We start from the raw sequence: 15583 nt of genomic DNA, 5'->3' as shown, positions 1-15583 counted from the left end.
AGTTAGGCACCCATGTTCCTGGGCATTTTCTCCTGGAGCCCTCACAAGCATCCCTGCAGAAATGTCATGACTGTCCCGTGGAGGCCGAGTGGCCGCCTCACACAGCAACTATGCCAGCGGCCTGGGGCCATGCCTGTCTGCCCCACGCAGGGACTCACTCAGCCACACCCCTGGCCTCCCTCCAGGGCCCATCAGGGGCTGGCTGGCATCTCTGGAGGGCCCTGGAAGGTCTTGATGAGGAGGTGACCCTTGAGCCCGCCAGTCTATAAAGGGTGGTTAGCCAGGAACTCCTTTGGTGTGACACCCCCAGGATCCAGCAGGAGAAAGTAGGGGACAGCTCAGGTCAGGAGAGTTATGAAGGGCAAAGGGGAGCGGGTTTCTCCAGCATGAGCTGAGTTCAGTGCCCCTGCGGTCTGCTGAGCAGCGGAAAGGCTGAGGGAGGAGGTGTCTGGGAGGACTGCCCAGGCCTCTTCTTGCAGGGGAGAGGAGGGGAGACCCAACCAGGAAGCCCTCCCAACTCAGGGAAGTGAGTTAAGGACAAAGGGCATGCAGAGCCAGCAGAATGTGTGAACAAGGCCTGCTGTGTGCCACAGGGCAGTGCCATGTGCCCACTGAGCCCCAACAGCAGGGCACAGCCGTGGCAGGAGGCTGCTAGGCAGAGCCGTGCAGGGCTTCATGCCCCAGTGGCACAGCCGCACCTCTGCCCTGGGAGTCAGGTCAGGGGCTTCTTTGTGTGATCTGGATTTCCAGGAGCTGGGCCCCAGCCCCGGGGGGCAACTAACCCTTTGAGAACCCAGATGAAGCACCATCCTCGCTGGCCCTTGGCATGCGGGCCAGGAGTTAGCCCAACTCCTTGCACCTCCCTTGGCTCCTGGGCAAGAGGGGCTGAGGGGCCGCAGATTCCTGCCTAATTGTTGTTTGACCAGCCCTCTGAGGAGAGATTGGGCTATATTTCTCCTCCCAGCCACCAATGCATGGGATGAGGGTGAGGACGTATGCCCATAAAATTTATTTCGAGCAAGATATCTAGTGGGAGCCTTAATCTGATGAGTATTCAAGAGAGAATACATTAGGGCTAATGTATGCAGGGAACGGCGGGCAGGGGAGTTTTAGAGGCTTGTAAGCAGAAACAGCATCATGTTGAGGAACAACACTAAAAGCAGACAGACAAGCCGTTTCAGCCTCGAGCTTGGAGGAGAGGATCCACGCTGGGTCACTCGGGCTGCCCAAACTAGAGGTCCTCACAGAGAGGCCTTCGGACCAAACCAGGGCCCTCTGGTTTGGCAAAAATGGAAGGGGCCTACCAAGGGTGCCCTTTAAGTTAAGAATTAAAAAGCTTTGCTATTCCACTGTAGATTCTGATGTGGGGATTAAACAAAGATAATTTGGAAATGCTCTAAAAGATCTCCAATATTCCAATCACAGTAGTACACGCCGGCATCAGAAGCCTGTTATGAGCCACGTCAGGGCTTGAGTGTGTATGACCTCAGTGAACCACTCTCAGCGAGGGAGGAATTACCATTCCCATTTTACAGCTGAGGAAACTGAGCCTTTGCGAGATCAGGCGATGTGTCCAAGGCCCACAGTGGGGGAGCCGGAATTCCAACCAATAGCCTGTGCTGCTGCTTTCCTGAAGATGGACTAACCCAGCCTGAGAGCTCAAGGGGCCTGAACTATCCCCTTACTTGGCTTGAGCCTGTCATTGTTTTAGATAGGAAATTGTGGCAGAGAGAGAGTCTCAACACGATTCCATGTATAGCGACAAGGGATTATAAGACCACTGGCCTCTTGAGCTCCCTAACAGCTGGGCAAATGGAAACGTTGGAGGCACAAACTGAGATGACACAGGCATCCAGTGTGCATGTGTCATATGGGATGGACGCCTAATGTCCAGGGGAGGGCGGGAAGCAGCAGCCTCTGTCCACCATCTCCTCCTCCAGCTACAAGGTGCCTGCCTGTTGATGGCGAGACCTGTGAACTCAGACCCCACACTCCAGGCAACGTGGGCCCCAGGTAATTATTTAGATTAGTAAAAAATATAAACTATCTGGAAATTTTTCAAAGAGCAACATAAGCCTTTTAATTAAACCTATAATAAAGTATTATGTTTACAGTTTAGAAAGGCTGAACAGAACAGTTTATCTAGATTTCCTACCAGAAATAAAGTTCTGGTGCATGAACCGGATCTCCTCCTCCTGAGGGAGGAGGTGTTGAGGAAGACAGCCTTGACCTCCTCTTGCAGGGGAGAGGAGGGGAGAACTATCTCCCCTCCCCTTTTCTTACAGAGGTGCAGTGGCTCACATCTGTAATCCTGGCACTTTAGGAAGTCAAGGCGGGCAGCTCATTTGATGCCAGGAGTTTGACACCAGCCTGGCTAACATGGTGAAATCCCGTCTCTACTAAAAAAACAAAAATTAGCCAGGCATGGTGGTGCATGCCTATAATCCCAGTTACCCAGGAGGCTGAGGCATGAGAATCGCTTGAACCCAGGAGGTGGAAATTGCAGTGAGCCCAGATATGCAGCCTGGGTGACAGAGCAAGACCCTCTCTCTCAAAAAAGAAGGAAGGAAGGAAGGAAGAAGGAAGGAAGGAAGGAAGGAAGGAAAGAAAGAAAGAAAAGAAAGTTGTAACCAAAATTTGCAAGGGGCAAGACAATTTCCAAATCCCCAATAAGCTCAACGTATTTCATGCAGTATTTACTATCTCAAAAATTCCACTTTAAAACTGGAATTTATGCAGATGCTTGGAGTCACTAAGGACAAAATTTGATCTAATAACTCAGTTCCCAATATGAGGAGTCACTTCACTTAAAATGAAAGTTTTTCTCTTATCTGCCCATAAGTGTTTCGTGACGACGCTCTCTGCTGGGGCTCTGCAGAGGGTAAACTCAGAAACAAAAAAGTAATGTCCCTGGAACAGCCAAAGAATCTTTGGAAATGCTAAACCACATAGAACAATACACTCCCCATCTGCAAGGCCCGCCCACCGGAGCATTCCCAGTCATGCAGAGGTACATAGGCAAGGCACAGACCTAAGCCCACATGTACCTGCATGAACATATACAGACATCCTCACATGCACTCACATACACACTCAATATTCATGCAGATATATATATATACACATACCCACACCATACTTATATACAGACATGCACATAGCACAGACACATACATACACATACAGAGAAACACAATCACAAATAAAGATACACCTTGAGACACATACATTTCTACATATACAAAGGCACACACATGTACCACAGTCACATATACATACAGACAAATGTACATGCATATTCACATATTCTCAAAGACACATACTCACATGTACACAAACACACACACACAAACACATGCACTCACATCCTCATACATGGGATGAGGCATTGCCACTCTGGAAAAAAAGCCAGTTCTGAAATCAAGCTCTGTCTGTGGAAAGGAAGGCTTAGCTGAAGGAGGGAGCTGTCCAATCCTGAAGCAGTAGGGAGAGTAGGGAGTGAGTGAACTAGAAAAGCAGAGGGAAGTAGAAACATTGTTTCAAATACTTTTTTGGAGAAGGCTTAAAAATACTGGGAGATCAGCCTGGGCAACCTAGTGAGACCCCGTCTGTACAAAAAAAAAAAAATTCTCCAGGCAGGCCGAGGCAGGAGGATAGCTGGAGCCCAGGAGTCCAAGGCTGCAGTGAGCCATGATTGCATCACTGCATTCCAGTCTGGGCAAACAGAGCAAGACTCTGTCTCAAAAACAAAAACAAAACAAAAAGAAAACACACACACACACAACAAAAATTTAAAAATATTTGGAGAATTTGAAAGTTTTCAGTTCTGCTCAGAGTTTAGATCTCCAAACCTTTAGGTCTTCCAAATGCCAAAAAATTCCAGATCTAGTCAGACCTGAGCTCAGATCCTAAATTCCACCCTGTATGTGATCTTGGGCAAATTGCTTAACGTCTTCAAGCCTTGATTTTCATATCTATAAAAAGGAGATAATCATACCACTCTTGGGGTAGCTGTGTTATGGTCACATCAGGTAATGCATGTAAAACACCGAGCCCCCATAGTCCCACTGTCCAAGGCCAATGGTTAGCTCTCTCCTTCACGGTCTAATAGCCAGTTGCCAACAAGATGCATGTCTATATTTAAAGTGTATCAAAATTACTTCATGATTCATTATTTCCTAATATACCTTTTCCCTCCCTCACCCCCCTCCTAAACACTCAGAACTCTCTTTCACTCCCTTAATTCTAAAGTGTTCCAAAGACACACACTTTTCTAATCAACATGATCCTGGAGTATAAACAGCAGACAATGCAGTATCAAAATTACTTCATGATTCATTATTTCCCAATATACCTTTTCCCTCCCTCACCCCCCTCCTAAACACTCAGAACTCTCTTCCACTCCCTTAATTCTAGAGCTTTCCAAAGACACACACTTTTCTAATCAACCTGATCCTGGAGTATAAACAGCAGACAATGCAGTATTACAAGGGCTCAGTCTTTCTGGAATAAAGAAATCTGGCAGACTTTTTCCTCTGCAGAATGAGGACAAATTTGCCAGACCTTGGTCTCCCCCAGCATGTGGCTGGTAAAAATGAGGAGGTTGAGGCCACAACTGCCTGATCTTACTTCACTGTTGCTGTAATGTATCCAGGTGAGGGTAGACTGGGTTCAAATTAACGTTTGGGGCTTCTAGCATTTTTTCCTAGAGATATCTAAATGCCCAAAGGACAAGAGACTATTTCTTGCTTGATAAGAAATGGCTACAGACCCTTCCCCAGTAGCCGTAATCTCCTTCTTCATCGAGGAAGCTTTTAAAACTCACAACGTGATAGGCAGCCCTCAAAGCACCTGAAGCATTGTGATAGGGGCACATCATGCTGATTTTTCAGAGCGGCCCATCAGAAACTGGATTCCATTTTTAAATCCCCAAATTCCTCCATTAGTGGTTTCTGAAAGCTGGGAAGTGGAAGAGATCAAAAGGTCTGATGTGATCCGTGGCAGACCAAACTGCCCACACCCCTCTGGTGAGAGATAATAAATATCATGCATTTGTATTCCCCACTCACATTTCTTCATTGCCAAGAAACTGCTCTCAAGGAACCAGGGGCCACCATGAAACATTTCACGGAGGGTTTGTGTTTATTTGATCGATTTTAATTATTTGAAAAATGGTGTTTTCTATCCCTTTGGTCACAGAAGATCAAAAGGGTAAAGGAAAAAAAAATTCCACTAAAGAGACCAATATGAAAGCCAACATATCTGACAATGACTTCTAAAATATATTTAAGAAAAGGCACCTTTCTGGGGAAAGGAGTCAGAATTTCAGATCTTTCCATTGAAATCATAATGCTGATGCGCTACTTAAATATTTTTAAAACTAAGTTACTTTGTACTGATAGGAATAATGTTTAGGCCTGGCACGGTGGCTCACACCTGTCAATCCCAGCACTTTGGGAGGCCAAGGTGAGAGGATTACTTGAACCCAGAAGTTCGAGACCAGTCTGGGCAACATAGCGAGCCCTTATCTCGATTATAATAATTTTAAAAGGGAACAATGTTTATTTAACTGTGCTCTGAGACCAGATTAATATTTTGTAAAATTTGTACTTTGATGTGCCAAACATATGGCTGCGCCAGCTTGATGTGCCTCCTGTGAGGCTTTTGCTTTTTAACTCCCTTTGCTTTTTAACTGCCTTTTGGATGAAGTGTTCTTTTTGTTTCATGCTTTGACTTGACAGCCTAATGCTCAGGACAAGGTTTTTCCTTGCTGCTTTCCAGAAAAGGAGCTGGGTCCATGGGAGCCACTTGCAGGGCTCCCTGTTTGCAGACCCCACAATATTCCCGCTCGGGTGGCCATCCTCTTGGGACAGCCAGCAGTGCTCCCAAGGGTGGCTGTGTCTGTGAAATGGGAGCTGTGATCCCAGTCTCTGAGTACCTTAAGACCGCCAGCACTCCGAACTTGGTCAAGTACCTTCAAATTGGCAAGCTCATTCCCTCCCCCCAGACACCCTGTGAAGTGGACATTCATTGTCTATGTTTAAAAGGTTCTGAGAATAAGGGGCTTGCCTACGGGTACACAGGTTGAGGCCGAATTAGGACTAAACCTTCTTTTTCTCTGGGTCTGATGGCTTCCACCTGTGCTCAATCAACGCCACCTCCATCTGGGATTTTTGCCCAAAACCTTTTTGCTGGTGATTTCCCTCCAGAAGTAAGCAGTTTTTTGAGCTTTGTCTCAAATAATATTTGGCCAATGTATATTTCCAAAAACGTGTAATTGTATTTATTTGTTAAGTTTCTTTACTGACTACTAACTGAAAGGAGACGCCAAGTGGGGCATACGCAGTTGAAATATTATGCAAATGTTTTTCTTGAAATTTTCCATTCCTTTTCCACACGTAAGGAAGAGAAAACAACAAATTGCAGACATTGCTGTTCTCTTGCCTCAGGTTCCCTGAGTAAGAAAGAAGGAAGATGGTTTTCTAAAGGCAGGCTTGGGAAATACTGTCAGTGGGGGGCTCATTGATTTAGTCTGGGAATGACTAATTCTAAAAATGCATCAACAAGGTGAAACCACAGGATATACCAAGTTATGGCATGCCTGCCTAAACACATACCTGAGTTCTGAAATGTCCAGGTCAAAGATTTATAACGGAGGTATAGTTACATTAAAATTAAATTAAGAGGTCTATTATTGGATAAATATTTCAAAAATAAAACTTTCCATTTCAAAGTAGCCACCATCACCGCTGATGATAAAATCCTGTTTTCTGGTCACAATTTGCCTTTTAAATCACCTGGTAATTGTGACCAAAGGAACCAAGGCCTGATTCATCCATGCAGTCCCCACACAGGGAAAACCTGAGACCCACGACTCAGTTTTCCATGACAAATCTAGTGTGTGCCGCCCCCCAACCCTGGCTCTTTGTCATTAAAGAACATTCATTTTTGTTGAACAGTTTGTAGTTCCTGTTTTTATATTCTTGCTTATTCTAAATCAGCATATCTTGAAGAGGCAATAACAGAATTTTCCAAAATGTTTTTATAAAATTCCTCGTAAGGGATATTCACAACCTAGTAATAATCTCATAACACAGCTAAAGCACAAAATTCCAACATTAATTCTTTCAAACGTAAAGAGAAAAGGCACATTGAACATCAAGGTAGTTCATGATGATGACAGCAGCATTAAACATAGAGAGCTGGGCTAGCCACAAAAATATTGGAAAAATTCTAATTTTAAAAATTGGCATCACACTGAAGGTAAATCATATCCTCTATCATCATATCCACTGACATTTTTTAAAATTCATCAGTGTACTCACGTCTTTTTATCTAATTTCTAATTTTTTCTGGTTTGTCTTGACAAATGACTAGCAACCAGAAAAAAAAGTCAGAAAATCCTTCTCACATCAGAAATGATCACACCTGAAGCCGTCCTTTCCCTTCACTTGCCTTCCAGAATCCTTCCCACTTTTACTGTTTGCTTTATTCGGTGGTTTGGGGTGCCTTTGAAAATCTCCTTTGTTCTTTTTCGGCTTTGTCAAAAATAGTAACCTCTTCAATAAAACAGCAAATTCAAAAGTAAACTGGAGATAATTTTGATGTTATCATTTTAAGGCTGTAATTTGGATAATATTTTAACATAAAGAGGTAACAATGAAATATACAATGTAAATATGTATTTGCAGGGATAGGATTATTTCCTAGGTGATACACCGTCACGTAATTAGTATTCTTCAGTAGGATATCAAATATTCTCAGTAATTGCAAATAAAACAGAAAATTACATTAAACAAATCCAGGTTTGTATATGGAAATGTTATAGACATATCTATTTCCACTCCATTTTCACATTTAATCATTGTTAAATCTCTACAATGTATTTTTCTGATGTCTCACTCTGTAACAATTTTCCATATGTTTGGCAATGTTTCCCTCATAACAAGAAACTTTCAATTAATTTGGCTGCAAGTTTTGTCTCTATTAAGCTATTCCCAGAACCAATCCCTTAACCCACTAACATCATAATTAAAGCAAATTATACTTTAAAGACATGTGGGGGTGAGGTACTGCAGTAAAACATCTGTGGCTAGACCCAGACTGACAGAGGGAATAGGGTGGGGAGATCTGAGAAAAGAAATCCACCGAAATTACAGCAGGAGGTAGGACTCACCTCCCAAGACGACTTTCCAGTCAGCCACTCATACAGTTAACCCCAAAGTCCATTTTCCAAGGGACAATCCATTTCATTTTCACCAATTAAACCAAAACTGTCCACCTACCCCCAAGAGCAGTGCCTCAAAATGGTTGATTTGTGCTCCATTTTGATCAGGGATCCTATAAAATTGAGGACTGAATAAGGTAAAACCTCACAGTGGCATCTAATTTTAGTTGATTTCTTCCTACCACAAACAATAAGAGCCCAGCTCCAGGGCGGCTTCTGTCCTATAGGCAGCACCTGTGCTCCCCTCCCAGGGCGCCTAGAAAGAGAGATGGGTCCACCACCGTGCAGCCTGCTGGACACACGACCCCCCGAGAAAAAGCCCTGTGCCGTGAATTCCTGCACAATCCCATGTTTCTCCCCGCAAAGATTCTGCAAAGGAAGGAAGGGATAGACAGAAGAAGTTGGGGGAAGAGGGGAAGGAGGAGGAGGGAGAAAGAGAAATTCAAGCCACCAGACCCCGAGGGAATTTTACTAAAAGCAGTGGACTCTATTTGCCCACATCTCTGTTATGGGCATTGTTAACGCGCATTCCAGGAAGGGAGAAAGGCAAAACACTGTTGCAAACGTAAAACCCCCTCAACGGCGCCCCAGCCAGCCCTCTCCAAAATCAGCAGTCTATGCAGTCATGTATTTGGTGCTGCCACAGCCAACTGCTGCTTCAGTCTGTCTCTAACCTTGGGTTTCTCAAAGTGGGTAATATTACTCCTTCTGTCCTCTCTTCAGCTAAACTGGTTCCAAGTCCCTATGCGTTCCACAGCTCCTCAGCTCTGTTCCTGAAAAATTTCCTTAACTGAAAGAAAAGGCACAAGGTCCCTTTATCAAGTTTCACCCACCCTCCCCCCATCTACAACTCTTCAATAGGAAGAAGACACAAGTTTCCCGGCCAGAGAAATCTACTAAATACCCACCATTCCTGCCCAAAACAAGCTCAAAGCAGATTTCATAACCAGGTAATAGAAAGAACGGTTAATTCTTGTTAACTAATGTTCCATCCCTGCAGGACTGCAAGCCCCATCCTCCTTCCCCCGGCTCCTCCCTCTCCTCCCAGCACTGGGGTCTCCGGCTTCAGTCTGCTAATGCGGGTGCTAAGTAATCACTAATTGACTGTAACGCAGAGTGAAAGGGCATTAAAATCCGAGGCAACTGGGAAGTTACGACAATGCAAATATTTAGGACTTGAGGCTGTCTACACCTGGCCAGCGGGGTCATCGGGTCACTGTTCAAAATACAGGATGCCCCTGTGGCCCAAGTTTTTGTCTGCTCAATGGAAAGAAATTGCTTTGCTGGTTTCTCGGCCCTCCCACCCCCACCCCACCTCTAGGAGCAACTCGATTTTTTAAAATGGACCCTGGTATTTGCAGCCCTGTAGGCGGTCTCCGAGACGTCTTGAGGGCTCGCGTTACCCTAATCCTCACAGCATTTAGTCTACATTCTTGCCTTAACCCCGCTTTGTTTTTGGCATGTCAAGAGGCAGGTGCAGATACACCTAGCTTCAGTCGTCCTTCCTTCAACTTCCTGCCGCTCCCGGTTTTCTCCCTCCACGGCTTTTCTAGTAATTCATTTCCTTCTTTATTCGTTTCACCCTTCAGATCTCTTTAAAAGACACATTTGTCCCACTGCCTAAAAATAATAAGGTCCCATCCTGCACAAAGCCAACCCCCTGAGACACAGGGGTGCACTCGGTCCCAGTACAGCCGCGGCCTCTCGTGCGGTGGGTGCACCCGGCGGCCCGTGCCACCTCGCCTTCCCCGGCGGCGCACAGTACCACCAGCTCCCTCCCCTGGTCGATTTTAATTGACATCCTCAGCCGCCTAGGTAGAGACTCTGTTTCTCTGGAGCCTGACACGTTTCCAGCGCTCGTCAAGGTCCACTAAGCTGGGGGAACCAAGCGGGAAGCCGAGACTCGAACACCCGCCGAACGCGCGGGCCGGGCGGACCCGCCGGCGGCCTCCCCGCTCCCAGGAGGAGGAACCCCTCCGAAAATAGGAGCATCGCTTTCCCAAGGTTAAACAGTCACAGAAGACTCGAGTCGCCGGGGTTGGGGTTTAATTTTGTCATTCCAAATGCTTGGAACGAAATGGGCCTGGAGAGGAAGAGAGGTTTCCACCCCGCCTCCTCTTAATGGGAGCGTCGTCGCACTCGCGCCTGCCTCGCCTATCCTTGCGGGAAAAGTCCCTGCCACCACTTTAAAGGGCAGCAAAGGGGTTCCAGGCCTGACTAATTCCAGCTCAGTCGGACCTCCGGGCCACCTAAGAGAATAAGCTCCGAAAACGGGCGCAAACCGCTGGGCGGATGGACCGAAAGGGCCAAGGCGCAGGAACCCCTATTGCGGTGCACCCGGGGACAGAGAGGCGGTCCCTCCTTTGCCCCCTTCTGGGCTACGACCCTTACCCACGGCTGCGGGACGCAGTAAGCGCAAAGCCGGCTACCCGCGAAGGGCCGCCCTGTCCAGATCTACCTCCACTGGCGAGCCCCGCAAAACCCAGAGCACGCCCAGGATTCCCGGGCTAGTGCCCAGGATCGTGCGCCGCCCACGGGTGCGCAGCAAACGCTCATTTAAAGAACTCATGGTCTGTTCCCCGGGCCACCCAGGCCGGCATCTGCCCGCGGGGCGGAGGAGCCCTGCCCGGGTCGCAGCGAGGTCCTGTGGGCCGCGCTTCCAGACCCTAGGACGCCACTCCCGATCAGCCCTGCGTAGCCCCGCCTAGCTCTGGTTTTCCGCGAGCCCGGACCTCGGCCAAGCGAGGAAATAAACTTGAGTGAGGTCCTGCTTCTTCTCAGTCCCGACTTTACGACTTGCTGGGACACTGCGGACCGCTCATTGCAGACCTTTGCCCCTCACCTGCTGCACTTGCGTGCTCCGTGTCCGGCTTTAACAGTTAACTCCACATGCCAAGCTCACTGGGACAGCGGCTTTCCAAGCTTCCCTCCGTGCTCATGGGCCTCTCAGATAACAAGGCGCTGGAAAGGAGGAGGCCGGAGCCCTCTCGCCCCTTGGGCGTCCTCGGCCATCGGCTCTCCCAAGCGGGGCGCTGCCGCGCTCACCCGGGTTTCTCCAAACTCCCTTCTATGTGGTGCGCAGCTCTGGCCAGGGGCTGGAACGGGATCCTAGCAGTTAGGACATCGGAACCCACAACCTATCAGGCCCGAATCTGCCGGCGGGGAGAGCTGGCCTCATCTGTAAAAATTGTCTCCCGTCTGAGAATATTCTTGCGACGCAGAGAGGGAGGTCTATGGTGCCCACAGGTGCTGTATCGGAATGTTCGAAATATGATAGAATCTCAATCTATTATATACACACACATACACACACACACACACAAAATTTGTGTGTGTGTGTTCCTCGTACAAGGAGACAAGGCAGGAAGAACAGCACCAGCGTTTGAGCTGGTCTTGGGCAGTGAACCCGTCTCACCCCCTTAAGAAATGGCCTGGAGGAAGGACGGTCAACAACCCCGGGGACTCGGATCCGCGACGCTACCTGCACTGGGACATTTACCCCACGCACCCCGGAGGAGCCCCAGGAGGGGAAGCCCCAGGGAAGTCCTTCACCCCGACCCTCCCAAACACAAAATAAAATACCCTTTTCCTACAGCTTCGGGGTTCGCCAGAGCTTGACGAAAGCATTTTAGGAGACAAGGAAGGCGACAGAGACCCCCAGGCCTGCATTCCAAATACCACCCCCAGCCGAGACCCAGCGGGGCTCCTCCTTCTCTGCCCTCTCTCCCTCCAGGGATCCGGCCGCAGGCGTCCGTTGTCCTTTCCCTCGGTGCTTGGGGAGACTACATGGCAGATGGGTCAAAACCGAGGCGGATAAAACGCCCCACCTTCCTATATGCCCCGCGCTTTTCTTCGTCTCCTCAGAGGACAGGGCCGTCCAGCCAGGGCCCCGACGCGTGGAGGGACTGTCGAGGTCCGGGGAGAGAGTTTTGGAGGCGGCTCGGGAGGCTCTCGCCTCACCTGCACCCGACACGCCCCGGTCGGGCGCTGTGAGGATTCGGATCTCGACGTCCCTACAGCCCGGAGGGAGGTGGCGGGGACGAGCTGTCGGTGCGGGCCGTAGGGACAGCTGTAGGGCTGTCGGAGCAACGAGGCCCGCTCCGGGGGGCGCGCGACCAAGGCGAGGTAAAACAAAAAACAAAAAACAAAAAAACAGGAGGGCGATGGATGGCGCGAACGGTTAGTCCGAACAGGAGACTGCGGGGGCGGCAGGCGAGGACACAGTGGCAAGGAAGAGGCCAAGTCTGGAGCAAGACCAGCGAAGAGAGGGAAATTATTACATCACTTGGAAACGTTTCCCTAAAGGGTATGCCCCTCACCCATCCCCAAATAAGCAAAAGAATAGTCCAGCTGCCGCCGAAATAAGCTGGATTTAAATCACTTCTTCTAAAATGCCCCTAGAGGAGGGCACTAGAGGCACCGAGCTTGGAGACACCTAGATCTGTGTCCCCAAGTGCTCCATTCATGGTGACTCCATGTGATGAAGAAGCGAACATGTCTGTGTTGAGGCGGAAACCCAAACCTTCTAGCTGGCGACTGGAGGGACCCCTGTGGGGGAGCGTTTCTTTTGTCTCCCCTCCCCTAGGATTTAAGAGCCTGCTGTCCTGGAAGGCCCAAGGGTTGGCCCCACGACCCCTTGAGCTTCCCCCTTCTCAGGCCACGGGCCCAGTCCCAAGAAAGCTAATAGTTGTGTATATGCGGGTGATGGGGACCTATCCCCTGGTCCCAGCACCAACAGCGTAACAGCCAGCAGCCAGATGTGCTCCAAGAGAGGGTACAATCCACTCATATTCCAAGACGAAATAAAAGCTGGATCCGGAAGTCTTCAGGGAATGGGCCCCTCACTTTTGGCCAATGCCTCCTCCAACCAAGGTCACAAAACTCGGACAAAAGGGAGAACTGACCACCCCCTCTAGGTTAGACACTGTCTCGCTGGGCCACCCTGGGGTGGGGGTGAGGGTGGGGGGCAGGGAGGAAGTTCCTTTGTATACTTCAGGTTTTCCACAGTGTGAACCTAGACTCAGCCTTGGCAAACTGTAGCTCTGAAGGTGAGTTCTGGGCATTTTAGCAAAGCGACTCCCTGATGTCGAACATCAAAGTTGTCCCTGAATAAGGGAAGCAAAAAGTGAGACAATCAGAGCGTCTCTCATCACAAGAAAGGCCGTCAGAGCAGAGACCATCGCCCTTCATTGAGGTCCCAACGGACAGGTCACCTACGGACCACAGCCATGACAGCACAGACGTACTGGGTACCAAGGACACTAGTAACACACACACACCCTTTCCCCACTCACGCACTCTCCTCACTAGCGCAGAGCTACAAGCAGCTTAAGGACTCGGTGCACCTTTGCCAGCATTTCTGTTTCCGTTTTTGCAGAGACCGAGAACCCACTCTGTCCCTGCCTGTGTGCGGGGTGTGGGGAGCAGTGAATCTCCAATGCCTTCTATGAAAGCATCTTATCAGTAAACTCAACACAGACGTGGAACTGTTTGCCAGCAGCTGACACAAAAACACGCAAAAAAGAACTATAGAATACAGTCAAGAAACAATCTAAATAGGCTTGGATGAAGCTATACTTTTCTAGTTCCCTCTCAAAAACTTCCCAGGGAAGCCCAGGATACGCCTGCCCTCCAAGGTATCGCCGGACAGAAACCCTGCCATGGAGACCCGAAGCGCAGGAGGGCGCGCTCGTGCGCCCTAGTTTGTAGGTAGTCACCATCCCTGGGTGAGCCGGTCCTTACTTAAAGTAAACCCCGAAGATGTAGCTACCGCACCACTAAAGAAGTCGCAGCCGGAAGTAAACCCCTTGGCAAGCGGAGCGAGGGACTCCTTGGTCTCTCCAGGGTGCCCAGGGCGCCCTGCTGAGCGTGCGAGCCACAGGGGCGGGACACCCCGGCGCTCGCCGCGCGCGCCGGCTCGCGACGATTGGGCACCTGTTCTGGCCTCCGCACAGATTCCCTCTCGCGGACTCTCGCTCAGGAGCGAAGGACAGAGACGGATTCCCTCTGGGAAAAATTTCTGCGCGCGCACACCCATACACACAGAGAGAGACTTGGGGATAAACACGCCGCGAGCTCCCGCCGCCTTGCTAATTTCGGACGTGGGAAGAAAGCTGGAGGGCAGGCTAGCAAAGCGCCCACACACCCCGGTCTCTACCTCTCCAAACTCCAGCCAGCCTGAGCATCTGCCCTCGCGTGCGCAAAGGTTTGAACCCGGAATTCACAACTTGTGGGCGCTTCTCCCTCCCCTGCATTCCTAGGCTAGCTGGAATGCAGCGAGCAGATTCCCTCACAAGGAGCAGTCAGTCTCCGGCGGCGCACGCGGCGGGCGCCGCGGGCAGTAGCAGCTGGGGACGCACCCGGCGCGCACGCCCGGGGCGCGGGCTGCAGGGATTAAGAGTGTGACCGGGGCTTCGCCGCCGCCAGCCCCGGGGGCGAGAGACGCGCTCTCCAACTTCCCGCCAGCTGGGGTGAAGTTGCACTAGCGGTCCCGCGAGCGTTGACCGTCACACCGTCGAAAGATTTGTGGGGACCACCTTCGCTCTCAGGCCTGGCCTACAGCTCGTACCCCTGGGTGTCCCCAAACAGCATTCTCCCCAGCGTTCCAAGAAAAGCCTTGGGCTGGAGATGCGGGGTTCGGTACTCGGCTCGCCTCAAGCATGATCCACGAGGCGTTTACATTCGGCCTCAAACAGCCAAGAGCCTGCCCCTCTGAAAGGCACTCTGGCCGGTGCCCCTGCCCTGTGACCGCCTCTGCGCCCCAGCCGCCGGCCCCTCCCGGCCCCCGAGCGGCGTCCGGCCCGCCCCGCAGCGACTGAGGCTGCTAGTTGTCGTGTTAGAATTAAATCAGAGAGAAAGGGGGGTGTCTTACGTTGCATCGGCACACCTAGCATCTCCGGGAGCCCCTTGACAGCCCCTTCCGCGGGGACAGTCGCACTCTGCATCATCTCGGAGAGAGAGCCAGCGAGTCGCAGTCTCCGGAGATCTCTCGCTCTCTCGCTCTAGCTCGATTCAGAAATTTCAAAATAATAATTAAAACCCCAAGCAGGCCGCTGGAGTCACAGTGGAAGCCGGGCCCTCCGCTTCTCCGGGAGGACTCCACAGGCTGGCCGGCCCCCTCCCCCCACCAGTCCCCAGTCTGTTTCCAGTCCCTTTGATCTCGCTCTCCGGGGTTGGTGCACATCCCAGGTTGAGACGCTGTTGCTGCAGCTCTGGCTTTTTTCCTCTCCTCCCTCCCCCGCCCGCTCCTTCCCCCTCCCCCTCCACCCTTCGCGTGCCGGCCGCCCGGGAGGCCGCGGTCACCCAGGCGTTTTGATTCATTCACACTGCAGGAGCGGCCGTGACGTCGCTTTCCGC

General features: G+C 50.3%; 1 protein-coding gene across 1 annotated transcript in view; it reads right to left on the bottom strand.

Annotated features, from left to right (window-relative positions):
* LHX4 (LIM homeobox 4) overlaps positions 1-15297 on the bottom strand; it is a 48689-nt gene extending 33392 nt beyond the window's left edge. Inside the window, exon 1 of the mRNA XM_045393530.3 lies at positions 15099-15297. Within this exon, the coding sequence (XP_045249465.1) occupies positions 15099-15174 (76 nt within the window). The 5' untranslated portion in view covers positions 15175-15297. The remainder of the gene's footprint in view (positions 1-15098) is intronic.
* Between the last annotated feature and the right edge of the window lie 286 nt (positions 15298-15583).

The sequence above is a fragment of the Macaca fascicularis genome, chromosome 1, assembly GCF_037993035.2.
Source record: "Macaca fascicularis isolate 582-1 chromosome 1, T2T-MFA8v1.1".
In the NCBI taxonomy this organism is placed as follows: domain Eukaryota; kingdom Metazoa; phylum Chordata; class Mammalia; order Primates; family Cercopithecidae; genus Macaca; species Macaca fascicularis.
This window is presented reverse-complemented; position numbering and strand designations above follow the sequence as displayed.